This window comes from Solenopsis invicta, chromosome 4, assembly GCF_016802725.1.
Source record: "Solenopsis invicta isolate M01_SB chromosome 4, UNIL_Sinv_3.0, whole genome shotgun sequence".
Taxonomy (NCBI): Eukaryota; Metazoa; Arthropoda; class Insecta; order Hymenoptera; family Formicidae; genus Solenopsis; species Solenopsis invicta.
Genome location: NC_052667.1, coordinates 3,297,582 through 3,320,616, shown reverse-complemented (window position 1 = coordinate 3,320,616; position 23,035 = coordinate 3,297,582). Strand labels below are relative to the sequence as shown.

Here is a 23,035-nt window from a genome sequence, read left to right as displayed (position 1 = left end):
CGAGCGCCACCGAACTCGTTCGAGACGCGCTGTGTCCGAGCGATCGTAGGAGAAAGACGGAGGCTGCGGAGAAGAGAGAAAAGCCCTGTGCGCCGGAGGGGTAGTAGTAGTACCACGACGCAGACGGAAGCGGAGGAGACGACGCGACGGAGGGAGCACGAGAGAAAGAGAGAATGAGAGAGAGAAAGAGGAAATGAGAAAGAGAAGCTTCTCTCTGCCCTCCCCCCTCCCCCCTTCCTCTCCCTGCTGCAAGCTGACCACCGACCCTCTACGAAGGTATATGCGAAGGAAGAGAGAGACGGACGCGGCGAGGTTAGGTGCGAGAGAGCGACCGCGTTTTATCACACCGACGACTCCGTCGCGTACGTGTGAGCCATGCGGATACCACGAGGTGTAACATCGGTATTTCCGAGATAACCGTGTGCGTGCGATACACGCGTATGTATCGGTGAGACGATACATCGAACGCTCACCTTCGACCCGCGGATTTGGCATGGAAAGTTGAATAGCCGAAATCTGAAAAATAAAAACTACGATCTCCTTGAAGCTTCTACCCTCTCGTCTCTCGTTCGTTCCCTTTAAGATCTAACTCGAAGATCGCGCGGGATCGCTCGAGAAACGCTCGATGCTACACCGATCGTGATACGTTCTTTTTTCTTTTTTTTCTTCACTGCAACGCTCGCATCGCGAGGCTCTCGTGTAATTAAGCGTGAATAAACAAGCGAGCGGACCTATAATTTAGTCGGTCAGGACGAAAGCGGTGCGAGCGAGACGGCGGCGCGCGGCGAGCGTGCTCGGTCATGCGCGATCGCCGGCAAAAGAGAGGCTGCGCTACCCTTTCGATACGCGAAACGAGGACACGCGCAACCTCCGCCGCCTGTATCGCGCCGGCGATGGGGGCACGGGGCGCCGCTTGCCTGTGGTGGTGAGAAGCGCCGGCGGCGGGGTTGTGTGGTAGTACCTCGAAGAAAAATCGCCGCGAGTCTGTAGACGTCTGTACGTGCGTACTAAGGGGTTGAGGTACGGCGCGTGGTAGTGAAAGGGTTGCTGGACAGTGGCGAGCTCCTGCTTAGGCGGTCGCCGGCGGAACTAATGAGGAAAAGGGTTGGAATCTGCCACCTTTGCTCTAATGATCGCGCACTACGCTCTAAGTCCTCTCGTATCTCTGGTACATGAGCTCGACAGATATGTTTTGTTCCGATACTCGAATACGTTTGATTTCTTTCGAAGAATTTCACACGATATCACTTGACTTGTAAAGGAAAGTTGATCGCGATATCGAGTAATCAACTAGCTATCCTACGTTACGTTAAAACATGATTATTCGGTATTATTATTATTATTATTATTATTATTATTATTATCGTGATGCACGTACGTGATTATTCAAGAGAGTATAATTATTCATCTAGCGTAAATAATGAAAAGTTCGGAATAATATCTCTAATTAAGGGCCGAAAGCTTTTTCTTGTATTTTCTCGCATGTTGCGATGCACATATCAAATATCAAAATTAACGTCAAAAATGAAAGGCTCGTGAAAACGCGAGAGGAGCGTTAACGGTCTTCTGACAATGTTTTATTTAATTTTTACTTACCGCGTAGCCAGAATTACAATCGTTCGAGCTAAAATTATTTACCACGACCGACGCGGTCTCCTCGAAGGTTCGATATACTAAAAGCGAGTCTCCGGCATCAGAGAGGATAGTAAATATTTTCATCGATAGCGCGATATGACCATAAGCAAATAAACGGGCCAAACTACGAAACTGCGAGGTGTGCCCGATTCAGACTTGCGTTATCTCAGTGTTATACCACTTTTTACACACTCCCTTCTCCTCCGCCACCCGCGTTTAACTCCAGCCCCGAAAAGCCCACTTACCCAATCATACCCCAATCTACCGCTGGCTCAGCGGTGGCGGCGGCGGCGTGCAAAACTCTCGATCAACCGCCAGTATTTTTATTCCCGCAGTTTTTAAGGTCACTTGTTGCTTCTTACTATGCTAGTGCCGCGGGAAGAAAACTCGCCCTCTTTACGAAGATCACGTCCACTTTTTCTCGCGGCGCAACGTTAATAACTGCGGCATCCGAGCGTGGAAAAGTGATATCGTAACAATTATATCTTACGAGTCTCTAGTGTGGAATTAAATTAGTACAAAGTAAAAGCGATTATTCGTGTAAGAGCGATTATTAATATATAGTACACAATAAGATCTTTTATTGGTTACAGATGTTTCATAAGCTAATTTGGATAAAATTTATTACTTTATTGATTGCGTTAAAATATTCCAGAAATGTCACTGAATTCAACGATAAATTCTTTAATCAACTTAAGATTAATTTGGAATCGATGAACAGGTTTTTTACCTTCTTATCTTTTTATTTCAATCTTGCAGTGCTCTCCTCTAATGCTATAAAATTATTTGTTGCATCGTAATATGCCTCGCTCATCAATTAGAACAATGAATCTTTACTGCGAAAAATCGGAATGCGTTAGCAGGCTTTTCCGTATTCAGTATTTAACACGCATTAACGAGGAAATCGAGCTGGGTAGCGCGCGCTCGTTAGTATTACCTGCTGTAATAATCACGTCTTTATTTGACAAAAGAAGAGAACAAGTAGAGAGATAGAGAGAACGGATCGGTAATAATCAGAACAACACGTCCAGTTTTAATCAATGAAACTTTCTTTCGCGATGCACCTTACTATTTTTTGCCCTTTTCTTTCTCTTATATTTTTCTCAATATAATCATAATGTTTGCATTCCGGTTGCGCACGATTACTCGAGCTTCCTTGGCGCAACGATGCGTACCCCTCACCCAGTTTCACCCCTTCGCGTCTCCGTTGCAGCTGCGCACGATATCCGATCAGTGTGGCCGGTATTTTTATTCGTAGATTTTAAGGTCACTTGTTGCTTGTTTAGTTATGTCGGGGTACACACGCGCCGTCAACACACCGGCGCATGGATCGGCTGGAGCGCGCGCACGCGAGAGAAAGAGAGAGAGAGGGAGAGAGAGAGAGAGAGAGAACGCATAAATGTGTGTGCTCAGCGGGGGCGTTCGCTCTGGTGTATCGTAATGCACGTGGACAAAGCAATCCGCCGACATGTGTTGAGGATGCTACATGCAAGCGCGGGATTGTGTACGTGGCATCGGACCGATAGGTGGACGCCCTGTCGATTTCATTTCCCCCATCGGACCATCGGATGGCGAGGGGGTGCGCCGGCGGGGTTGAGCGTTCCACTATTTTTTTTCTGGCTTTTTGCCCCTTTTTTTCCGGGGCGTCCGGATTTCGCGTTGCGGTTTTTTTGCGCAGCTTTCGCTACTCGCGCGCGGTACTCCTACTCTCGCTCACTCTTCTACGCGCGTATCATTTCTGTTTCTCTATCTCTCTCACCCCATCGGCTCGCTACGTCTATCGAAATGTCCCAGTCTCTCTTACCGCTTCTTTTCACACTAGTTTTCTCTCTCGTTCTCCCGCCGCCTAACTCTCTTCCCTCTCACTCTATTTTTTCTGGCTTTTGCTTTTGTTTTTTGTCAACCACCGTTTGCCGCGTTGCGCGTTCGTTTTGTTTAGTGAGTTATGTCACGGCCACCAAATCGATCTTCGATGTCTGAATACGTGCAACCGGAATTACACTTGTAAACCAATAAGAATTGCGATACCGAATCTTAGAAGCTCGGAGAATAGTTTCTTATAAAACGCACGATTTCTTTAATAAAATATCGTTCGATCTTCGCGCAGGATTATGTGCAGGATTTATTGCGTATTGATTTAAAAGAAAAAGAACATGTGATTTTGTCCACGTGGTTTGAAAGCATCACATTTATTTTATTAAATTTTAAAAATATATTCCAGACATATTAGATTGCTTGATACAGATCATTTCTTGATTAGTGCATGAATATGTACTAAAGCAGTAGCGCAATGACAAGAAGCGTGTGATCGTGCACGCGTGTATACAAAACCGAATACATGCGCGGGAGTGTGTTGGTTGATTTGCGAGCGTCCAGCTTCCATAGATCGAGCAGATCAATGGCATCGACTCCCTAGAGTCAGTCTTTTCTCCCATCCTACTCCATCAAGTTGTAATGTGCATGTGCGTGATCCGCTAGAACTGAGCGACTGACATATTCGATTCCGATTATCGAATGCGTGTTGTCGTAAACAGGTGCAATCGGGGAAACCTTAAACACGGCTTACCGTTCAACAGTCATTTGCGCTGTCGAGTCAATAAATAATCTTTGATAAATGATCTTTGAATCTCAATATCTATTTTTCTTATCAAGTACAAAAAAAATAAGATTTCCTTAAATTAATTTACGTTCGTTATGTATCTAATATATCCCTCCATTTTTATTCCGGTACAAAACTCGCGAAAGGAATCTCGAAAGCGGCGATACCGACTTTTCCCTGAAAATACATCGCGTATGTTTGAGAAATTCAGTAGACTGCTGAAAGAGAACGTGGTCGATAAAACTCTGAATATTTCATCGTTGCTATTCAAGCATCGGTATGAATATGAAAAGTGCTTGATATTCTTGGACAATAGTGCCGACGCTAACTAGATAATTTGCGATCGTGATTTGCATCGCGCCGACGAACTCCTTACGAACCCCTGGCGCTCGTGAACTATCGTTCGACTCTGCGGAAAAGTCTAAACTCGATGCCGGACGGACAAACGTACGTACGTACGTACGTACGAACGGACGGACGGACGGACGGACGGATTGGTGAACCCGCTGCTGCCGGTGACAGCCACGGTATTAGCATTCCTGCCCGGCCAGCAACTTCATACTCAATGATATACCACAGCGAGAAACGCGTGTACGCGCGTACACAAGCGAGGCGCGCGCTGAAACGTATGTACATACGATGGATTCGTGGCCGCGCCGCCGACGGAGGATATTGGGGTGCTTTCGTACTCGTTTCACCATAATAATTCGCCGGCATACAAGTACAGGCGTACTATACGTTTGCACGGAGGTCGGCTACGTCGGTACTGAAAGGTACCTCGGTTCAACTTCGCGCTCCCCTTCGCTCCGACCGCTACCCTCTTTTTCTCATCCTCCGTGAGCGCTACCGTCCTCCTCTATTCGCCGCTCCTCTGCTTCTCGCTTTCCCTCGGCCCTGGACTGCAGTCAAACAGAGTCGCTCCGCTTCTCCACCTTTGACCATTCGAATTAAACCTTTTAACTGTCGCATTGTTTTTGATGGCTCATTTTCTCCCGCGAAATTGTTATTTAAACTCGTTCCGGGTTACGGCCGACCGGCTACTTCCGCTCGTTTCGCCTTGCTCGATCACTTTCACTCGTAATGTAATGTTTTTACTCGTTTTAACAATCCTTTTCTCTTTTTCTTTACAGATATCTTATTTGTCGATATGCTCTGGCAGTTCGTGGAACAGATATCCGGTATCGAGCGGAAATTGGAGCCTTAGGATAAGGATGTGATACACGAACGGTAAGAATGATTTAATTCTTAAAACGCAGGCAGTGTATACAATAAATTATCGATAAGAAGAGCGTTTACGTAAGTTGCGAGTTGCGTTTGAGTTTTAGTGTATCCAATTTTTATTGAACTGTATTTCTAAACATTAAAACATCGCTGTCGGGATTCGCAATTATATAAGCAATATACTTGAATCGCGTCTGGCTTACATTGGCTTTTAATCTGCAAGCCAACTCGAATTTTCGGGTCATTCGTAGCGCATTGCGACGTATACACAAAGTTTGAAGCGCAAAAAATAGCGTGTGAGAACACAGTCGAGATTGCCATTACACGGATACACATTGAAACTTGCCACTGCCGTCTTCATCGCGGTACCATCATCGTCGGCGAATCCATGGGAATTCCGGCAATGAGTTACGCTTTGTCCCCGCGGACCCGTACTTGCGGCCTAAACCGAAGCGAATTGCGGCTGGGTATGAAAGCTTTCAGAATAGGCCCGGGTTTGCTATATTAGCCCGTAGTTAGATTTTAGTTTAATGATTTCCGCCGGACAATGTCCGCGATAATGGCGTCCGAATCCCGTCCGCCTCTCGTTCTACCCGAGCACATTCTCCGAATGGTTCCGCGGCGTGAACCCGCAACACGTTCCTCCACGCACTCAGGCACGCGCTCATACACGTGTGCCTGTGTTCACCAGAATGCATCCGTAAGTGGCGGCACTTATTGACGTTCGCGCGTCCACGATCTTAACAATGCAGATTGAAGGTACGCTTCCTAGCGCGGGGACAACGGACAAATCCGGTAACTATGACGACAGATTGTCGCTCCTGGGAACTTGCTCACGTTACGTTCGTTCAGGAACGCTTGAAGCTGCCATCCTCTACGACGTCTAGGAGCATTAGGCTCCGCTTCGTACGCATTAGGCTCCGCTTCGTACTTGAATAACGTACGATGAAAATTGTCGAGCGATGCACAGCCACCGAGCACTCTGAACGTTCGAGCGAATGATCTTTTGCTAGGTTTTCTTTTTCCTACTTCACAATTTGTACGATCGTACAGAGATGTCGAATTTTGTGAAAAATTTTCGGGAAAGTCTATACGACGTAACATCGCTAGTAAAAGATAGAGTCTCACAGAAGCAATCGACTGTTTTTATTAATATTTATTTATCTCACGTTATATTCAATCTATTTATTGTTTTGTCCTGCTACGAAATGTCTCATTGAACATTTATAATCTCGTATGAAAATAACCGTTAGAACTGTTAAAAGACAGGCGGTTTAACGCCACGAAAGGATATCCGGCTCTTCAAAAGGGCATCTAACTTTCGCCAACGTCTTCGCTACGGTGAGTGAGCACTCGTGCACATGGGGTCTCACTTCCTTGTGAAGCCCCCTACAGGTGCACCCCATGCCAAGAATATGTGGACACGCATCGTGCTTACCCCCTCGTGCGACGCGCCTTTAACGCACGGTTGATTCTCTCAACCGACCGTCTTGCACGCACGATTTCGAGTCGGTTATTTCTTATCTTGTGAAATGGCCCAACCGCCTGCCACGTGTGTGACAGTTTTACTGATTATCTCGGTTCGTATCTACGGGGGAGGCGTTGAAATAATTTTACAGTTAAACTTGATAAGAAACAGTCGCAATCTTATTTTCAATTATGATCGTAACGTGTCTTCTTATAAATGTTGATGTGAAAGAGGAACGGATAAATATCAGAAGTGGCTTTTCTTGTGCAAAAAAAAAATCGGAATCGGGAAACACCGCGTTTATGTTCACTTCATTAAGCAGATAAAATTTGCATTGTATTTTAAATACAATAAACAGGTAACACTGCGGCGAACTGATATATCCGCGTGGCGATTGGTTTAAAGTGGTTTAAAGGGAGGTCGATGGTATCGAATTCTCTTTTTGATGCACAGCCAAGAATATTTTTCCTCATAATACCCAAGCGCAATGCACAGATAACAGATTAATATTCAAACAAATAAATATTTATTTTGCAATCAGGCAGCAACAGGTAGCAACGTAATTAAAGCGTGCAGTTTAAACATTATTTTAACAACGTTTCCGGGCACTGACAGGTATGCGATAATTATTGATGGCAATTAGAGGTGTGCGGTAATGTGGGATTATGCGGATTTATAATTTAATCGATATCATAAAGTGATATTTAGTTTTTCTGTTTTATACAACGAGATCAGCGGCCACAGAAAATTTAACTAAAGCATCAGGCTTTTATTGGAAATTATAAATCGCGCACGGCCTGTTGCACATTCTGTTTAATTACTCGTATAACGTTAAGTTTGGCTCGTGCAGAGAGGATAGTAGCTCAATTTGCTGTTTCAACGAATCATCATCGGGACTAGCTATCTTTGTTCTCGGATATCTTTACACGACTATGGTCTCTGCTAAGTAATTGTATGCGGAAGTCTAACGGCACTATGGGCGGCATGATAATTGAAGGGCGTGACGAGTCAACGTATATAGAGCATTTCAGAAGTCGCACCTTTTCCACTATAGATTATTTAGCGAAGACTTGATTAGACGTAGCATTACGTTTGATTCTTTTTAATTATATTATATTTACTTGCTAAAGAGAGTCCTGCACATTTCTAAATGAAAGGATTTAAAGATTTATATAATGGTTTATAAAAAGTTTTAATCTTTTTAAAAGTTCAATATTGAAAAGTTTCAATGTTTATCTATTTTTATTTCCTTTTACTTTTAAAAACTTTACAATTATTCGAAATCAACGAAATGAATGAAACGCGTTATTATCATTTTTTTATACTATTAAATAGCCATATTTATGAGAAATTAATATAAATATTCTTTACATCGCACGAAAGATTCAAATCGTAAGCTTCCGCATCTAAATTGAGAATTGATAAAAAGAACGAGGCCAAAATCTTTTCTTTATAATACATATAATGCATGTATTACAGACTCAGAGAGGTCTGAATTACATCTTTGCTTTTTCCATTCTTGTTTGAAATCCCAGAGAAATTTGCTGCTTTGACGCAATCCGCGCGCACCTTTTTAATTCGTATCGCAGAGGCCTTTATCCCTTCGACATAATCATTTCGAAGGCTCTCGGCTTTCGTAAAAATATGAAATAACGCGCGCGCATTGCATATATTCTGCAGATGTCTTTTATGTTCTCATTACCGGCCGAAATAAATGACTTTATGGTACAAAGTAGATATAACCGTTTGGCGAGCGAATCTCTTTCGCACAATTGTATAGTTTTAACAATGAAGGAAAAAGGGCTGGTTTATACTTGTCGATCCGGCGGATAAATGTAGGATTTGTATAATATGTATGTATAAAAAAAGCGTACATTCGTTAATGTCGAAATGTTTCGCCGTATACCAATTTCAGCTGTGAGATGCGAGTAATCGAGTTTTACACGCATATCCACATTCAGTACTAGATAACTGTAAGGGACAAAGATTCCAATCAAGATATGGCTACTTGCTTCGAAACAACAGTATCTTAGCGCGGCGTTATCACGAGGGGACTATCTTTAGCCGCTATAACCTTCGAGACTCGCCACATTCACGGCCTAAGGGACATTCAAGGAATAACAAACCTAGCGTTTAGACAAGAGTTATCGCCATGCGATTAAAGGGCGCTCAATAATGACTGTCTGAAAATTTTTCATATATAATTATTGCCTTTTAATTCATTAAAAAGGAATTTAGCGATCGGAGTTTCTAGATCATACGTTTTTACTTTCAATAAATATTTTAAACTGTTGAAATATTAATCCAAAATAATTTTAATATTAAAAGTGGTATATACAGTATTAACATCACGAATATGTTATTACTAAAAGGCCGCGTCGCATCATGTTTCATCAATTGATGCAAAACCGAAAATAATTACAATCGACGAGGATTAATTTAGATTACGCTAATGCGTATCGTTTATTACTTGGAAATCAAAAATACAAACGAATACCATTGATAGAGTGCTTTTTAATTAAGCCGTCTTGTAAATTGCTCTCTGTCGAGTTGGCACAGTGGATCACTTCACGCTAATTTTTCGCTGTTAATTACAAGTATTTGTTTGATTATCGACACCGTGGCGAGTCAATAATAAAATCACGAACCGCGTATAATTGTTTTTGTGATCATGAACATTTTGTCAATTTCAAACGCTGCCACTGTGATTCGATGCGCGCGGTTTCGCGAGTACTCACTTTAATCGGCGAGAAAAATGGTGGGAGGGGATATAAATCGATGGAAAAGCCCAGCGTGAGCGGGAAAAGTGTCGGCGACACGCGAGCGTACAATGAGATATTAATACTCCCATTTGGTTTCGATTTCCTGGAAAAACGTTTGATGGAGATAAAATTACCGGCAACAACGGTACAGCGCCACAATAAATCAACCGCATACCCACCGTCATTTCCATTGTATAAAATCCGGCCAATTATGCGGACTCGATGAGGATCGTATCGATCATTATCTTTGATTTCATTAACGATGAAATTTAGAATGAAAATATCCCATGACATATTTTTGATCGTTACATCGTTAATGATCTCCGTGTGTGTTTATTCTCTCTGGGCCATGTTAAACGGATTCTTTATAATTAAACACGATTCTCTGAATAACAGATTTAATAATTTAGCGTACAAAATTTTAAATTAAGTAATTGATTCTACGAATAAGCTATCCGAAAAATTGTTTCTAATGCAATATTTATATGTGTTACAGAGAGAAGCTGCCGTGCAATTCCCTGATTGCAGATTTCTGACAGAACAGCAAAGTTTCAGACGCAATGACGGCGAAGAGGGTAAGTGAGATGTTAAGTTTATTAAGATGGTTGGCACGCTTCCCATGATGTGACGCAATATCTCGAGCATAGAAATGAAGATGCGGCATTGATGCGTTACACGGAGAGAAAAATTGCTAGAAGTATCTAAGAATTTGCTAGATACAAATTGAAAAATACCTTTCTAAAAATACGAAATTGAATAATTATGAGAAATGAATTTAAAAAAAATAGAATTATGCATACTGATGAGTTCATGATCCATTGTCATTACGTTCCATCGCACATTTCGATAATCGTTTTGCTGGACGTCTTTGCGTCTATGTTTCGACATAAACCTTGCTGTATTCACTACGCAAGTTACCATGTCAAACATGATCATGCTCGGAACCTAACCGTGGCTCGTCCCACACACGATTGCGTTCGCACTCAATAGGGTCACCATATCAGTGGGTCGTGTGCCACCATGGTGCAGGGACAGTAGTTCACCCCCGCGTGCTGCACCCTCTGATAATAGCATTATGATTCGCCTGATTGTGGAAATAAACACGGGATCGCTCAGGGTGCAAGGTATACATTTACATATACATGTATACACACATATACATACATACATATATACATACATACATACATACATACATACATACATACATACATACATATATACATACATACATATATATACATACATACATATATATATATATATATATATATATATATATATATATATATATATATACATATTTATATATTTATGTGTACATGCGTGCGTAAACGCACATAGCTGTGTGCGCGTGCACGAGCGCAACGACTCGGGACAGTTCACGCCGCCGGTTAAATACGATGTGACAATAAATTTTGTTCCGTCGATCGGCTGGTCGATCGCATCGTCGATAATTACGATCGTGCGATTATCTCGTCTGTGAGCGTTAACGATGCTGCGGTATAATTCACAGGTGATTATTCGAGCAGTATGCGTTTCATCGAGAATCACATCGCTAAATTGAAGACATTTATCAACTGCCCGAGTAACTTTATCTACATTATTTGAAGCTTCTAGCATTTTATCTTATTGTTACATTACATAGCTGATATGATTTCTTAAATTGTCAACTCGTTTCTCGGCTAATCCAAGACGCGTAATTATTAAACCATTTATAATACTAAAAATTACCTAACAGTGGAGAAATATGACTTTAGTGAATATTTTCGATTACAGCAATATATAATCGTAAAAAAGTCAGCTTTATTTGTTTTAAGAGAAAAGACACGCAGATTTTAATAGGAAATAAATTTAACGATAATCGTAGATGAAATAAATATTAAATTCTTATATATATCCAAAGTACAATAGGCGCAAACCCTCGCGATTCTGAAACATAATAGACATCAGCAAGAGGAAGGCAAAGCATTGTCTTGAAAAATATATACATACTTATCATAATCTTTATAACATGGAATTATCGTTGCTCGCGGAAAACGCGTGTTTCGCATGCGTTCTTCCGGTACGGTCGCGCAATGCTAGGATTCCGACGATGATCGGCGCTCGTGCGGAGCGTCGAAGGCGCGAAGTCCGCGAATATTTCGTAGGGCGACATCACGTGCAACAGGCGTCTCGGTGCGGGGGCACGTGCGTTCGGCCTGCCTCAGAATCTTCGGTATTTGATCGGTATCGATGGCGACCAATACGCGCGCATCGGTGTACATAGTCGACGCGCGCGAACGTGCGGGCGTGTGTTTGTGCGAGAATGTGTTCCGACTGGTGTATGGGTAACAGGGTCACTGTGCCAGCAGGACACGAAGGGGTCGTGCACCCCCCTTGTCCCCGATTGTCCGAATACGTAACAGACTATTGGCACTACCGGTGTATCACGTTTGGTGTAGATCGATCGATCGGCCCATTGATCGCGTTGCGTGCTTGCTCATACCGGCGCTTTACTATCTATAAACACTATTGCGCGGATTCACTGTCGCTTTAGGTATGCGTCGACCATTAATTATCAAGGCAGATAACATCGGGGGCTGCCAATGTTAAACCGGTGTAACCGGTGTAATATGTAAAAAGCCAAAGGGGAGGGGGTGACCATTGAAACGATGCTGTTTTTTTTCTTTTTTTTTTCAAATAGTTGACCTCGTCCGTTTTTTTTTTTTTTTTTTTTTTTTTAGTACAATTACCGATTTAGAAATTTAGACTGTGATGAAATGACAATGTTAAGTAGCGTCTATCGTATCGTAGGTAACATAATCGTCATTTTAGGCTCCATATCAATTTAGAGATTCGTTAATTGTCGGCTAATTGAGACCGACTTGGAATTTTCGTCGTACTTTGACCGTTGAAACGATTACGTTATCAACCCCCTAGGGTCCTGTTAATTATCCTTGCATCTGCAAAGTCGTCTGTCGCGTGACCAGGAAAGGGTGTGGCTGTCATCCGGATAGTCGCCGAATGTATTAAGACACCACGCGGCGCTCACGTAAAAGTAACGGCCGGCTACATTCGCTTATAAATCAAATGATATGAATTCACCTTTATTTCACTTTTTGTCGTGTTACTTTGAACTATCAGGAATTGTGTCGAGCTTGTGTATTCTCTAAAACTCAATATATACCGCGATTATTAATTATTAAATAACCTTCAATCCTCTATACGTACACGCGATACGTGTGTGCAGCGCGACACCGCGTACTCTGTATATCTATTTTTCATTACCTTCCCTGTGTAATTAGAGTACATTTCGGTATCCTTGCGCGAGGCAATTGTATTACATTTCCCGTAGCGACCGAATGTAATTATTTTTACAACGAGCCAACCTGAGCCGGAACAGCGAACGCGGCTACTAATGATTCCGCGGCATATCGGCACGATATACGAATAACAGCCGACGAACTCTTGCCAAAAATTCAGACGCACGAGTAATATGCCATTGTTTTCACCGCGAGCGAATGGAGTGTAACATCTTGTTCGAGCGGCGTACGAATTCGGCGTAGAAGAATTCGTATGTTACGAATGATTGTGGACGGGCGGAGAATCGATGGTCAAATCCGACGCGGGGAAGACAATTCACGGGCTTACACGGGCTTAGCTGCGTAATAAGAGACCAGTGTTTTTGGCTCGGCATGGAACGATGTTGTCCGGCCGCCGGATCACCGTGCATGGGGATGGAACGTAGGTGAAATGAGGGGTGAAGGGTGTCCAGTGACGATAGGTCGCTATGGCAACCGACTGCACCGCCTCACCACCCCGTGCATCCCCCATGGCTGCAGTCCGAGTTTGCGAGCGGAACTGCATCCTGGCGGAATGGGCAGAGGGGGAGGACGACGGAGGCACCCTGAATTTCGGTGGATAAGTGTGGAGGCACGGAGACGGGGTTTGAAACGAGGGAACGGACAGTCACCCCTGCGAATCTATGTCTAATGATTATCGCGTATCCTCGGTCCGTCGAGAATCCCCATGGAATTTAGCCTTCCGCGTTCATTAAAAATATCAAAGCCTCGTCGAATCGGGAAATCCCCCTTGCGATGGCTTACAGCGGAAGTCTACTTGGAAGATCCATATTATTCGCAAAAGCGTTGCGCACTGTTAATAACGATAATTAGAAATTATCGTCATATTTGTGTTAAAGCATTTTTTGTTTCACTAAAAAAAAAATATAAAATAAAATAAAATAACAAGTATGGGCTTTGTAATTTGCGTAAGGTAAATGTATGTACGTTAAAGTGCAAACGCACGTCAATGGGGTTAATGGCACGAAAGAAATTGATAGAGTAACGCTTGGCGCACACAGGCACGCGATCGGAGATAGTCAAATAACGACTTTTACTCCGCGGCGCAAGCAGCGTAATGGTCACTCCCGGCAGAATCTCCTTGAACGAGGCCAATCGTAGCTATTCCGCGCGAAACACGGCATTAGAGCTCGCCGCGTGCTGATGGACGTGCACGCGACTTTGAAAGTTTTTCGCAGGGAGGGGTCACCGCGGGTACGGAAGGCGCATTACATTATTTATCTTATTTATCGGAGTTTGCGCCATTTTCTGATCTGATTCGGCGATAACAGTCACGTACAGCCGCCTGACGGTCGGAGACAACACACAAGGTGGCGTGTCAGAAAATTATTATATGCCTTACTTTGCCTGAGTCTGTCTGTGTGTGCCGAGTGAATATTTTATTAATTCCATAAAGCGTCCACCTCGACTTATACTCATACGCCGCCGGAGGCCTCCATCAGGCCGACGAACACACGTCAAAAATGCCAAATGCCCTTTATTCGAAGCTGCGCGCTGCTTCCGCGAGCTATAATTGCCCTAAAGCGAGGCTTTCGCGTTGCTAAAAGCTAACACTCGTCAGTGAATCAATCGAGCGTATAGAAAGTGTTGTTGGAATATATCGCAATGTGTTTTAATATATTTGAACGGCACTCTCGCGTTATTCGCGAAACACGAAACTGCACAAAAAGTCGAGATGTATTGACGTATACGAGAAGTAATGTATTTCTAAGGGAAATTATCACGCTCATCTTGGACCGAGACGAATAAATTTACTTTGATCTGAAATGCAATCACGTACTAACTGGAAACAAGACTGTAAAGGAATTGAAAGTTTGATGACGCGGAATAAGGTACGCCCGGTGTCCTTAGTTCCTACTGCGGCCTAAGCCGCAAACTATGAATTTATGCAAATCGAGATAAGACTGGCACGTCTCCATGACCTCGGCCGAACCCCCCTATGGCCGCCGGGGTTACGTAGTGGCTTACAGTTCGGACTTCATGCCCTCCCTACGAACCGGACTAACGCCAAACGGTCCGAACTATCCGCGGACTTAACCGACTGTTAAGTTCGACTTGAGTTACTCGCAAGACCGACCCCGTGTAATCCGAAGGATCTCAGCGAAATGCTCGGGTATGATTGTGTAAGCGCTACGATCTCAAGTTGCAAAGGAGTCTCGACCCCTCTCGGCGGTATCGTGGTTTGATCAGGATAGAACCGGCAAATAATAAGAGACGGTCGAGAAGTTGCCGTCGCGCGATGGTAGAGGTTGAACGATGATCGTGATTCTAGAACAATTTGTGCAATCGAGCCGCGACGTTCAGATAGGCATGTATCAATATTTCGATGAACTAGGTCAACGCAAAACAATATATTTTTTGGGTCATTGGCATTCAGTCAATACAATTTCAAAACACAATACTATACAACAAGAGAGTTTGCTATATTCCTTTTTCTTTGGTTGACTGTCTGGTGCAATCTAGGTCAATCAATTTTGTTATAATCGCTCTAAATGGATAACACATCCCTCTGCAAATGAGGAGACATTAAATAGACGAGTGAACTATTATTTGTAAATTTTTCTTACTGTTCATACCGAGATTTTCTATATTTTGTATACAGTTTTATTGATCGAGGGAAACTTTATTATAAAGCGATCCACCGGACGACTCGGTGGATCTCGCGCGTGCGATAACGCTCGTCTTGATTTCAAACTCATTTTCCCCGACGTGGGTAGCACCGATAGTATCTTTGTGAATATTTCACAATGCGCGCTTAATCGCCACGGTTCGTCGGAGTAAAAAAAAAAATGTATACATACATGTATACACTTAACCGGTCGAGTCCCAAGGAAATAACGAATGCAAGAAATCAATTCCGCGACAAGATAGCCGAGGCGGATTCCGCTTCGTACGTGTGGTAGACTGTCACGTGTACATGTCCACGCGATGTACGTTCGAGGCGAGACCCAGACTAAGCCGACGATAAGATCGGTCGCGTGAGCTCTAGCCTAGGGGTAGTTTGCCCCAAATGGCCAGTCCCATTTCCCCCGTCTCTAAGTAGCCGGGTGTTTGTATCGTCGTACGTGTCGGTGCGCCGGTATTCGCCTCGGTATTCGCAATCTCCTCAACACCGACCTGTCCTCGTCACCGTCACACTTTACCCCCTACCTCCCCATTCGTCGGATCAACTCGATAACGGAAAATCACTAGCGCGTCCCCGATGCCATGGCCGTGCCTGACAAAGCATACGTTTAAACGCTCTTTTTGCCCGCGCGTCGTCGGGCGAAATGACAAGATGAACGGTAATTTTCGACTACGGGGCAATGTCATCGAAGCTGCGGAATATTTCCCGTCGTCGGCACCAAATCCTTCCGGACTTGGAGCTTTCATGTCGGACAAGACGAGCGAGTCCTCGAGCGTCCTCGAAAGCGCCATCAGAAAAGTAGCGCCGGCGAGTAGTAATCTGGCGACAGTTTCATTAACGCTCTTACGGCGGATCCGTCGAGGATTTGGGGCGGAGTGCATGCCTGGTACGCTGCAGCCTATCTCCTCCCCCGTTCCTTTCGCAAATCGGCTCCGGTGTCTCTCCCTTTCTCCGTGCCCGGGAGCGCTTTTGGGCCATGCGAATCCGGCGGACAAGTACCCACCTGAAATCCTGACGTCCTGACGTAGCACTGCACCGCGGTAGTGAGAGATCGCGTTGCAGAGCTCTGGGAGCTGCAGAGCTAAGCTCAGCACATTGCTGTGTACCTTCCGGCTTACGGCCGATAATGTTTTCATATTGTGGCGAGGGCGTATGTTCGTGGCATGCCGCCGGCATTACTTCGCTCCTTGTGAGCTCGCAGCTGATCTCGCTCGAGAATAGAACGAGGCAATCCGTCATCTTTCTGTCTCTCTTTCTCTTTTTTTCTCTATGAGCCCTGACACACTTGTATCTTCGATCTCCGTAATCTCTGATGACGTTATTATACTTCGCTCGACGTGATCTTCTAGCATGCGATCCGCCACGGGAACGTGCTTAAAAGTGGATTGGAGGGCCCGCTGTATGCCCGTGGCCTACCTCGTGGGATAAGAACTTAAAAGGTACCACGAGGAGAGATACTCGACTCGAGTCAAGGACTCGCCTTGGCTCGCCGTTTGTCTTTGGTACTCTTTTCGTGCATCCTTCTTTACCTTCTCTCTCTCTCTCTCTTTCTTTTTTGTGGAGCACGGCTTTCGACGCTAGGATTTTGCGCGACTCCCGACCCGTCCTTGCGGCCTTGACACTACTTCGAACGATGTTCATCTCGTGCGCTTTCTCTTTTCGAGCGCCAAGTACGTCGCGTAACCGGATTCGGAGCGTAAGAGGATTCCACCAATCCAGACAGCTATACACAGCACACTCGAGTCTCTAAAAATAAATAATAAATGTATGTGGTTTCTTGACATGCTTTTGATCATTTGATTTACGAAATTAAAATATTTCTTTGATTAATGAAAGTGCGCATCGACTGTCGTCGCAAGTGAGAAAATATCCGCGTGTTTGTGTATGTGCAAGACACATGTATCTAAGACAAAAAAACGCGCGTGTGAAATATGATCGTACGCCATATGGCAATTAAGCTGGGGCGCGATAAGGGACAACGAGCAAATATTTGCAAGGTGACGTCTTTACTGGCAACCGATTATATGTGTATAGAACTCTTTTTTTGCCTTATCGATGCCGCAACAGGCGCAGATTTACGAAAATTAAAATGAAAAGCGCGACCGAATTATTTGCCTGTTATAAATTTCAGTAAATTTATGGTAATTGCAATTACATTAATTGTAAGATATATTATAATAATAGGTAAATACACAAATGATAATTTCGAAGATCGAAAGCAACGAGATAAAAAATCAATTTAATCGTGAGTAACAAACTCGCGCGAGCAACAGGATTACGAACGAATTTCAAGCAAGGCGCATATTCCTTTACGGAACGATTGTCTGAGATGTTTCTTTTTTTCTCGATTAAAGATATGTGCGTATACGTCTGTCTTTAATTTGTCAAGAAGGTTAGATTTCTGTTAAAACACTGCGATGGTCAAAGAGCGCGTGCGGTCCGGCGCAAAAGAGTTGGGGCGCTTAACTTTAAGCCGGCGCTAATGAGATTGGAACACGGCGGAAATTTTGTATAACGAACCGAAGAAGCTTTTGGTCTTTGAATCAAAGTCCACCTACTTTTCAAATTTACAAAGGCCTCGGCTCCGTCGATGAAATATATTCATGGCGGGACATTACAAAGAGAAACTTGTCGAAATTTTGCGAAACTCTTATTAGCGCCGATCACGTTAAGTACTCGGTAAATTGTTTCGTGCAATATTTAATCTTCCGAGGCGTCGTTTCGTAAGACGCGTCATTTTCAATATTCGCGGAGATACGTATGGAGATATCGAGGGGCGAGTTGCGAACGGAGATTTAGAATCGTGATACGGCAACCATGACAATACCTTTATGTGTCATTAACTTATCCATCGTAATCTGGAGACGTGGAAAGAAATCGTTCATGGGCGATTTCGAATCGCCCATATGGCGAGTTCTGCTACGGGCTTATCGAAAGATAAGTCGATGCTATTAAACCACCCCAACGGACCCCCGCGCACCTGTCCTTCGCACGCCACGTAACATGTCGAGTCCGGTGGGATTTTTACTCCGTTCTGCGGATACACCGGCGAAGTCTTTTTATCGAACAAAGGCTCGCCTTTTAACGAGTGTACGGTAAACCGAGATAGGAGATAGTGAATTTAAATGTCCTCGAATATAACAGACGGGACGCACGCGTAGAGGCGATGCACAAGCGGACAAAAGCGGGGGATCGTCGCGACGGATCTATTCGCTCGAAATTTTCATCACTTGGCAATCTTGGAGTGTTTTATTTATTTATTTTTCATTATTCTACATCGAATTCTACGATGAATTCTTTTGAATGTACATTATAGTTTGTCACTAAGAAATCCGATAACACAAATGATTTACATGCACTATTTTAAAAATTTCTTTTAATTACTAACTAAATTAACGCAAATTAACAAGATAACGCAATATTCAATCGGATAAATATTTTGTTATTTTCTTCTGACGTCAGTTTATTTTCGTTTACGAGAAATACATATTCTTTGAAAAAATTAATAGATAAGATAAACACACTCTCTCTTTTAGTTTTTTTATTCATTTTTTATCAAGATAAATTGTTTATATCTACAATGAATGCAGTATGCATGTACAAAATCATATATATCATATTAATTTTTGTGATTAGTATACAAATTCAGTGTTACATATTAATATTTAATTTCTCGAAACAGTCTTCACATATGAGTTGTGATAAACTAAGAGAGAATCGTCATCCATTATTATAATATCTCGATATAAAAATCTTATCCCTTTTAATAATCTTTGCCCTTTCGGCCCAAAATCTTCTCACGTTGTGCCATCAATTCCTCCTCAGTAATTATGACTTGACATCTATTTGCATACATGTGACATCTCATATTGGGGCAGCATTCCGAACTACCAACGCACTGAAATTTAATAAGCAATCTATTATTTGTCAGTTTAATTTAAAGTGAAATGGTATGATAAAAAGTATTAACAACTTTATAAATCTGATTATAACAAGTTGCATATCAAATCAAAGAATTTTAAGAAAATATTTACATGTAAAGAAAAGTTATATATAAATATATATACATATATATATATCTAAAATTTTTAGTAAATAATGGTATTGCATAACTAACGAGATTTCTTGCGAAAAAGTAAGTAAAATATATTAAATAAATTTTTAAATGCTCTAAATGTCATTTTTTGCTTGCTTTTCCACGACGAATTAGTTGCTTGCCAATATGATAATTTACTAGATAACAATATGAAAATTTAAAAATATTGAGTTGTGATAATATAAATATTAGAATAGATAAACTTTGAAGAACTATATATAAAAATACATTTTGCATTATTCTTCATGGATTTAATACTGGCGATATACACAATACTATGCAAAAATTATGCGTGCATTTTTCTTGTATTATTAGACTAAAACCTGGTCTAAACCTTTTTGGTTTACTGATTATGTGCTTTTAATATAATTCTCGCACAAACAATTGTATGAATTGTTTAGCTTTTCATTACGAATATGACAGAATCATTAGCTTAGAGCACTTTCCTTGTTGATTATAGCAATATTGCTTATTTAATTTACAAAAAGAATATGAAAGAAAAAAGCAGCTTTATCATGAAAACAAAACATGCAAGAATACATATACTAACGGGGTCACCATGTCGTTTACAAGTAGCCTTATCGGGAGCGGCCATGATAAGAGAGGCAGCTAGCAATGCTACAAAGACGTACATCATTAATTTTGCCATCTTCTCAGCAGTGTCGTATTCTGCAAACAAATAATTTTAGCGAATTAGATTCAGATGTGAAAATAATAAAAAAAAAACATTCTAAAAAGATGAACTAATATCTATTAAAATTTTTTAAATTACTCTAGGTTATTTTAATTTTATTAGAGTATAGAACATCTTGTTTGCTACTTTATTCCAAATACTATCTAATTTTAATTCCTAACTTATTCGTGACGCGTTCAGATTATTCATGAAACTCAGTTTACATAATGCGATAAGTCGACCATGAGTTTTATATTACTTGCGTAGCAGGTTACAGGTATATACGGATGATTCATCAAGGCCTGATTCATTTAGTTCTTTAATGGCCAAAGTCACCATGTAAATTCTAGGATCATGTCTTGCATTTACGTGACTGCTTAATTACAAATATCTTCCTAATGTGCTGTTGACTACAAAACTATGCAGTCATTTGAATCGTGAGCGGATATAGCGTGTATCGAACGTGTGCTGTGATATCTAACAAAACGTCTAAATCACTAAAAAAAATTGCTTATTACAAATAAATTCTATAATGCTAGCATGTTTTGCGAATATTATCTACTATTTTAAATATAATATCTACTATTTTAAATTTATACTTTTTACGTATGTTTCTCCCTCTCTCTTTTTAGTTTTCTAGACTTTTCAACTTTTTAAATTAATCTCCAACATTAAAATATTTTTAATAAGAAATGTTGAAATGTTTTTTTTTTAATTAATCATGGTGACAGATAAAAGTTAAAAATTTACAACAACTATAGTGATAATATGACACTTATATTTTCAATATGTATTTAGTATGAATAAATGATTATACAATCGAGGCTCTTGGATAAATTGACACTGTATTAAGTTTCTAAAGACTAAATTTATCGTTGTCACTTCACTAAATTTTGTCGTTAATTTTCTAACAGCTATATTAATAATAATTTATGTATATATAGTTTCATAATAACTATCAATTTTGTTACATGCGCGACTCATTGTCTTATTTTATTTAACATTTTCTTTTAGTACCTTAGTTTATAAATTTTATGGAGGTTTAATATGACAAATTTTAAAGTAGAGAATTATATTTCGTATTAGTAAATACTCACCAAGCTTCGATCAAAATTCTTCTGAGATCTGACTGTCTCGAGAGCTCGACCTCGACTGAAATCTTGGTTTACAACGGTCAAAGCATTTATAGTATTTATACGACTGCGACTCACACAAGTAAGTTTACCAATGTATGTATCTGACGACGTATAACCAATTAGCGGGAAGTCGTTATATTTTCTCACACACGTGGCACGATGTCTATAATACATTTTTCATGAACCTACATGTTTATGTACATTTTTGTATATGTATATATTCATATATATACATGTTTGTATATTCTACATATCATGAGAACAGTAGTTTCTTTTTCTTCATGTATTGACATTTTATTTTCCAACAATAATAAGTGAACACATTATTTACATTCAGCGACTTACTTATGTACGTACAATAATTTCTCAAAATAATACAACTATAACAACTATAGTGTTATAAGAAATGTTCTAAAAAGTTGAAATATGCTAGATGTTTAAGAAGAAATTCTTTGAAAGTATTAATGTCGTGTTATCTTACGATATTTATTTATACTTCGAATATCTCTATTCTAAGAAAGCAAAGTCGGGTTATGCTACATCGACAGTTACTACATACCAAACTAAAGCGCTTTACATAAAAATAATGATTAATCTATCGAAGAGAGACGTAGTTTAAAATTCATAGAATTTCCGTTATTCGTTATTTTTTAGATAAATCGGAAAACTGGTTCATATTATTTTTTTTATTCCTATCTTATCTAAATATAACGCGCGTGATTTCTGAGACGTCCTATCCATAAGTAAATGTTATAGAATAATATGACAATTTTATGTAAAGCGAGAATTTTTTCATTGTGCACTTAGATTCTTATTATTGTATTTAAAAAATTTGATATTCTCGATGCTCACAAGTTAGCCGCTTATATTTCAAAGTTAGCGAGCAACTATTACGCCCACTTGAACGCTCGTGAAGTTAATAAACGCTTTAGTGCGGAAGTAAATAGCACTGTGTAGCCATCCGTTACGTCAATCCTCGGTTCACGTTCGCGGGACAAATCGTTTTGCAGATTTCGGTTATTGCAGATCACCTTATACGCGCCTGCGGGAATATGAGAATGCAAAAAGAAAGGCGCCTTCCGCTGATATTCTCTTTCCATTTCAACAGTATCGAATGCACAAGTGCTTTTTGCCCTTTGCGCCGGCATTCTATCGAGTGCATATTGCGCGCCTCGTGCATTCCATTGATTCTCCGACAAAGCGCTCTTGTTCTTTAATTCGGTTGACAGGAAACAACAGGAAAGGAAACTGAATCATCCGGTAGCATTGTCCTTTTGTTCGCCCATAGTGGCTGAATAGAAATAGTCGGGGTTTTTTTCCTGTCATCGGCGAAGCTTCGACACATCATGAGCCGAATTAACCTTTTTTAGTATATCCGTGGCAGCATACTTGACGCTTTTAAGCGACATTCGCGTTTCACGGTTTTACCGCTGTACATTCGACTCAAGTATCGTTGCCGCTTCGAGCTTTTTGAC

General features: G+C 41.4%; 1 protein-coding gene and 1 long non-coding RNA gene across 2 annotated transcripts in view; one reads left to right on the top strand and one right to left on the bottom strand.

Moving 5' to 3' along the window:
- Window positions 1–10,859, top strand: part of LOC105195650 — a 264,949-nt gene extending 254,090 nt beyond the window's left edge. Inside the window, exons 5-6 of the long non-coding RNA XR_005574563.1 lie at window positions 5,365–5,461; window positions 10,182–10,859. This is a non-coding gene — a long non-coding RNA (uncharacterized LOC105195650). The remainder of the gene's footprint in view (window positions 1–5,364; window positions 5,462–10,181) is intronic.
- An 8,238-nt stretch (window positions 10,860–19,097) lies between these two features.
- Window positions 19,098–20,750, bottom strand: Ickin1-1 (ICK-type antimicrobial peptide 1-1). The gene is made up of 3 exons (XM_039448287.1): window positions 20,684–20,750; window positions 20,302–20,420; window positions 19,098–19,553 (listed from the first exon to the last, which is right to left on the bottom strand). Exons 1-3 carry the CDS (start codon window positions 20,733–20,735, stop codon window positions 19,419–19,421), a joined length of 306 nt encoding a protein of 101 aa, XP_039304221.1. The 5' UTR covers window positions 20,736–20,750; the 3' UTR covers window positions 19,098–19,418.
- Window positions 20,751–23,035: the final 2,285 nt, after the last annotated feature.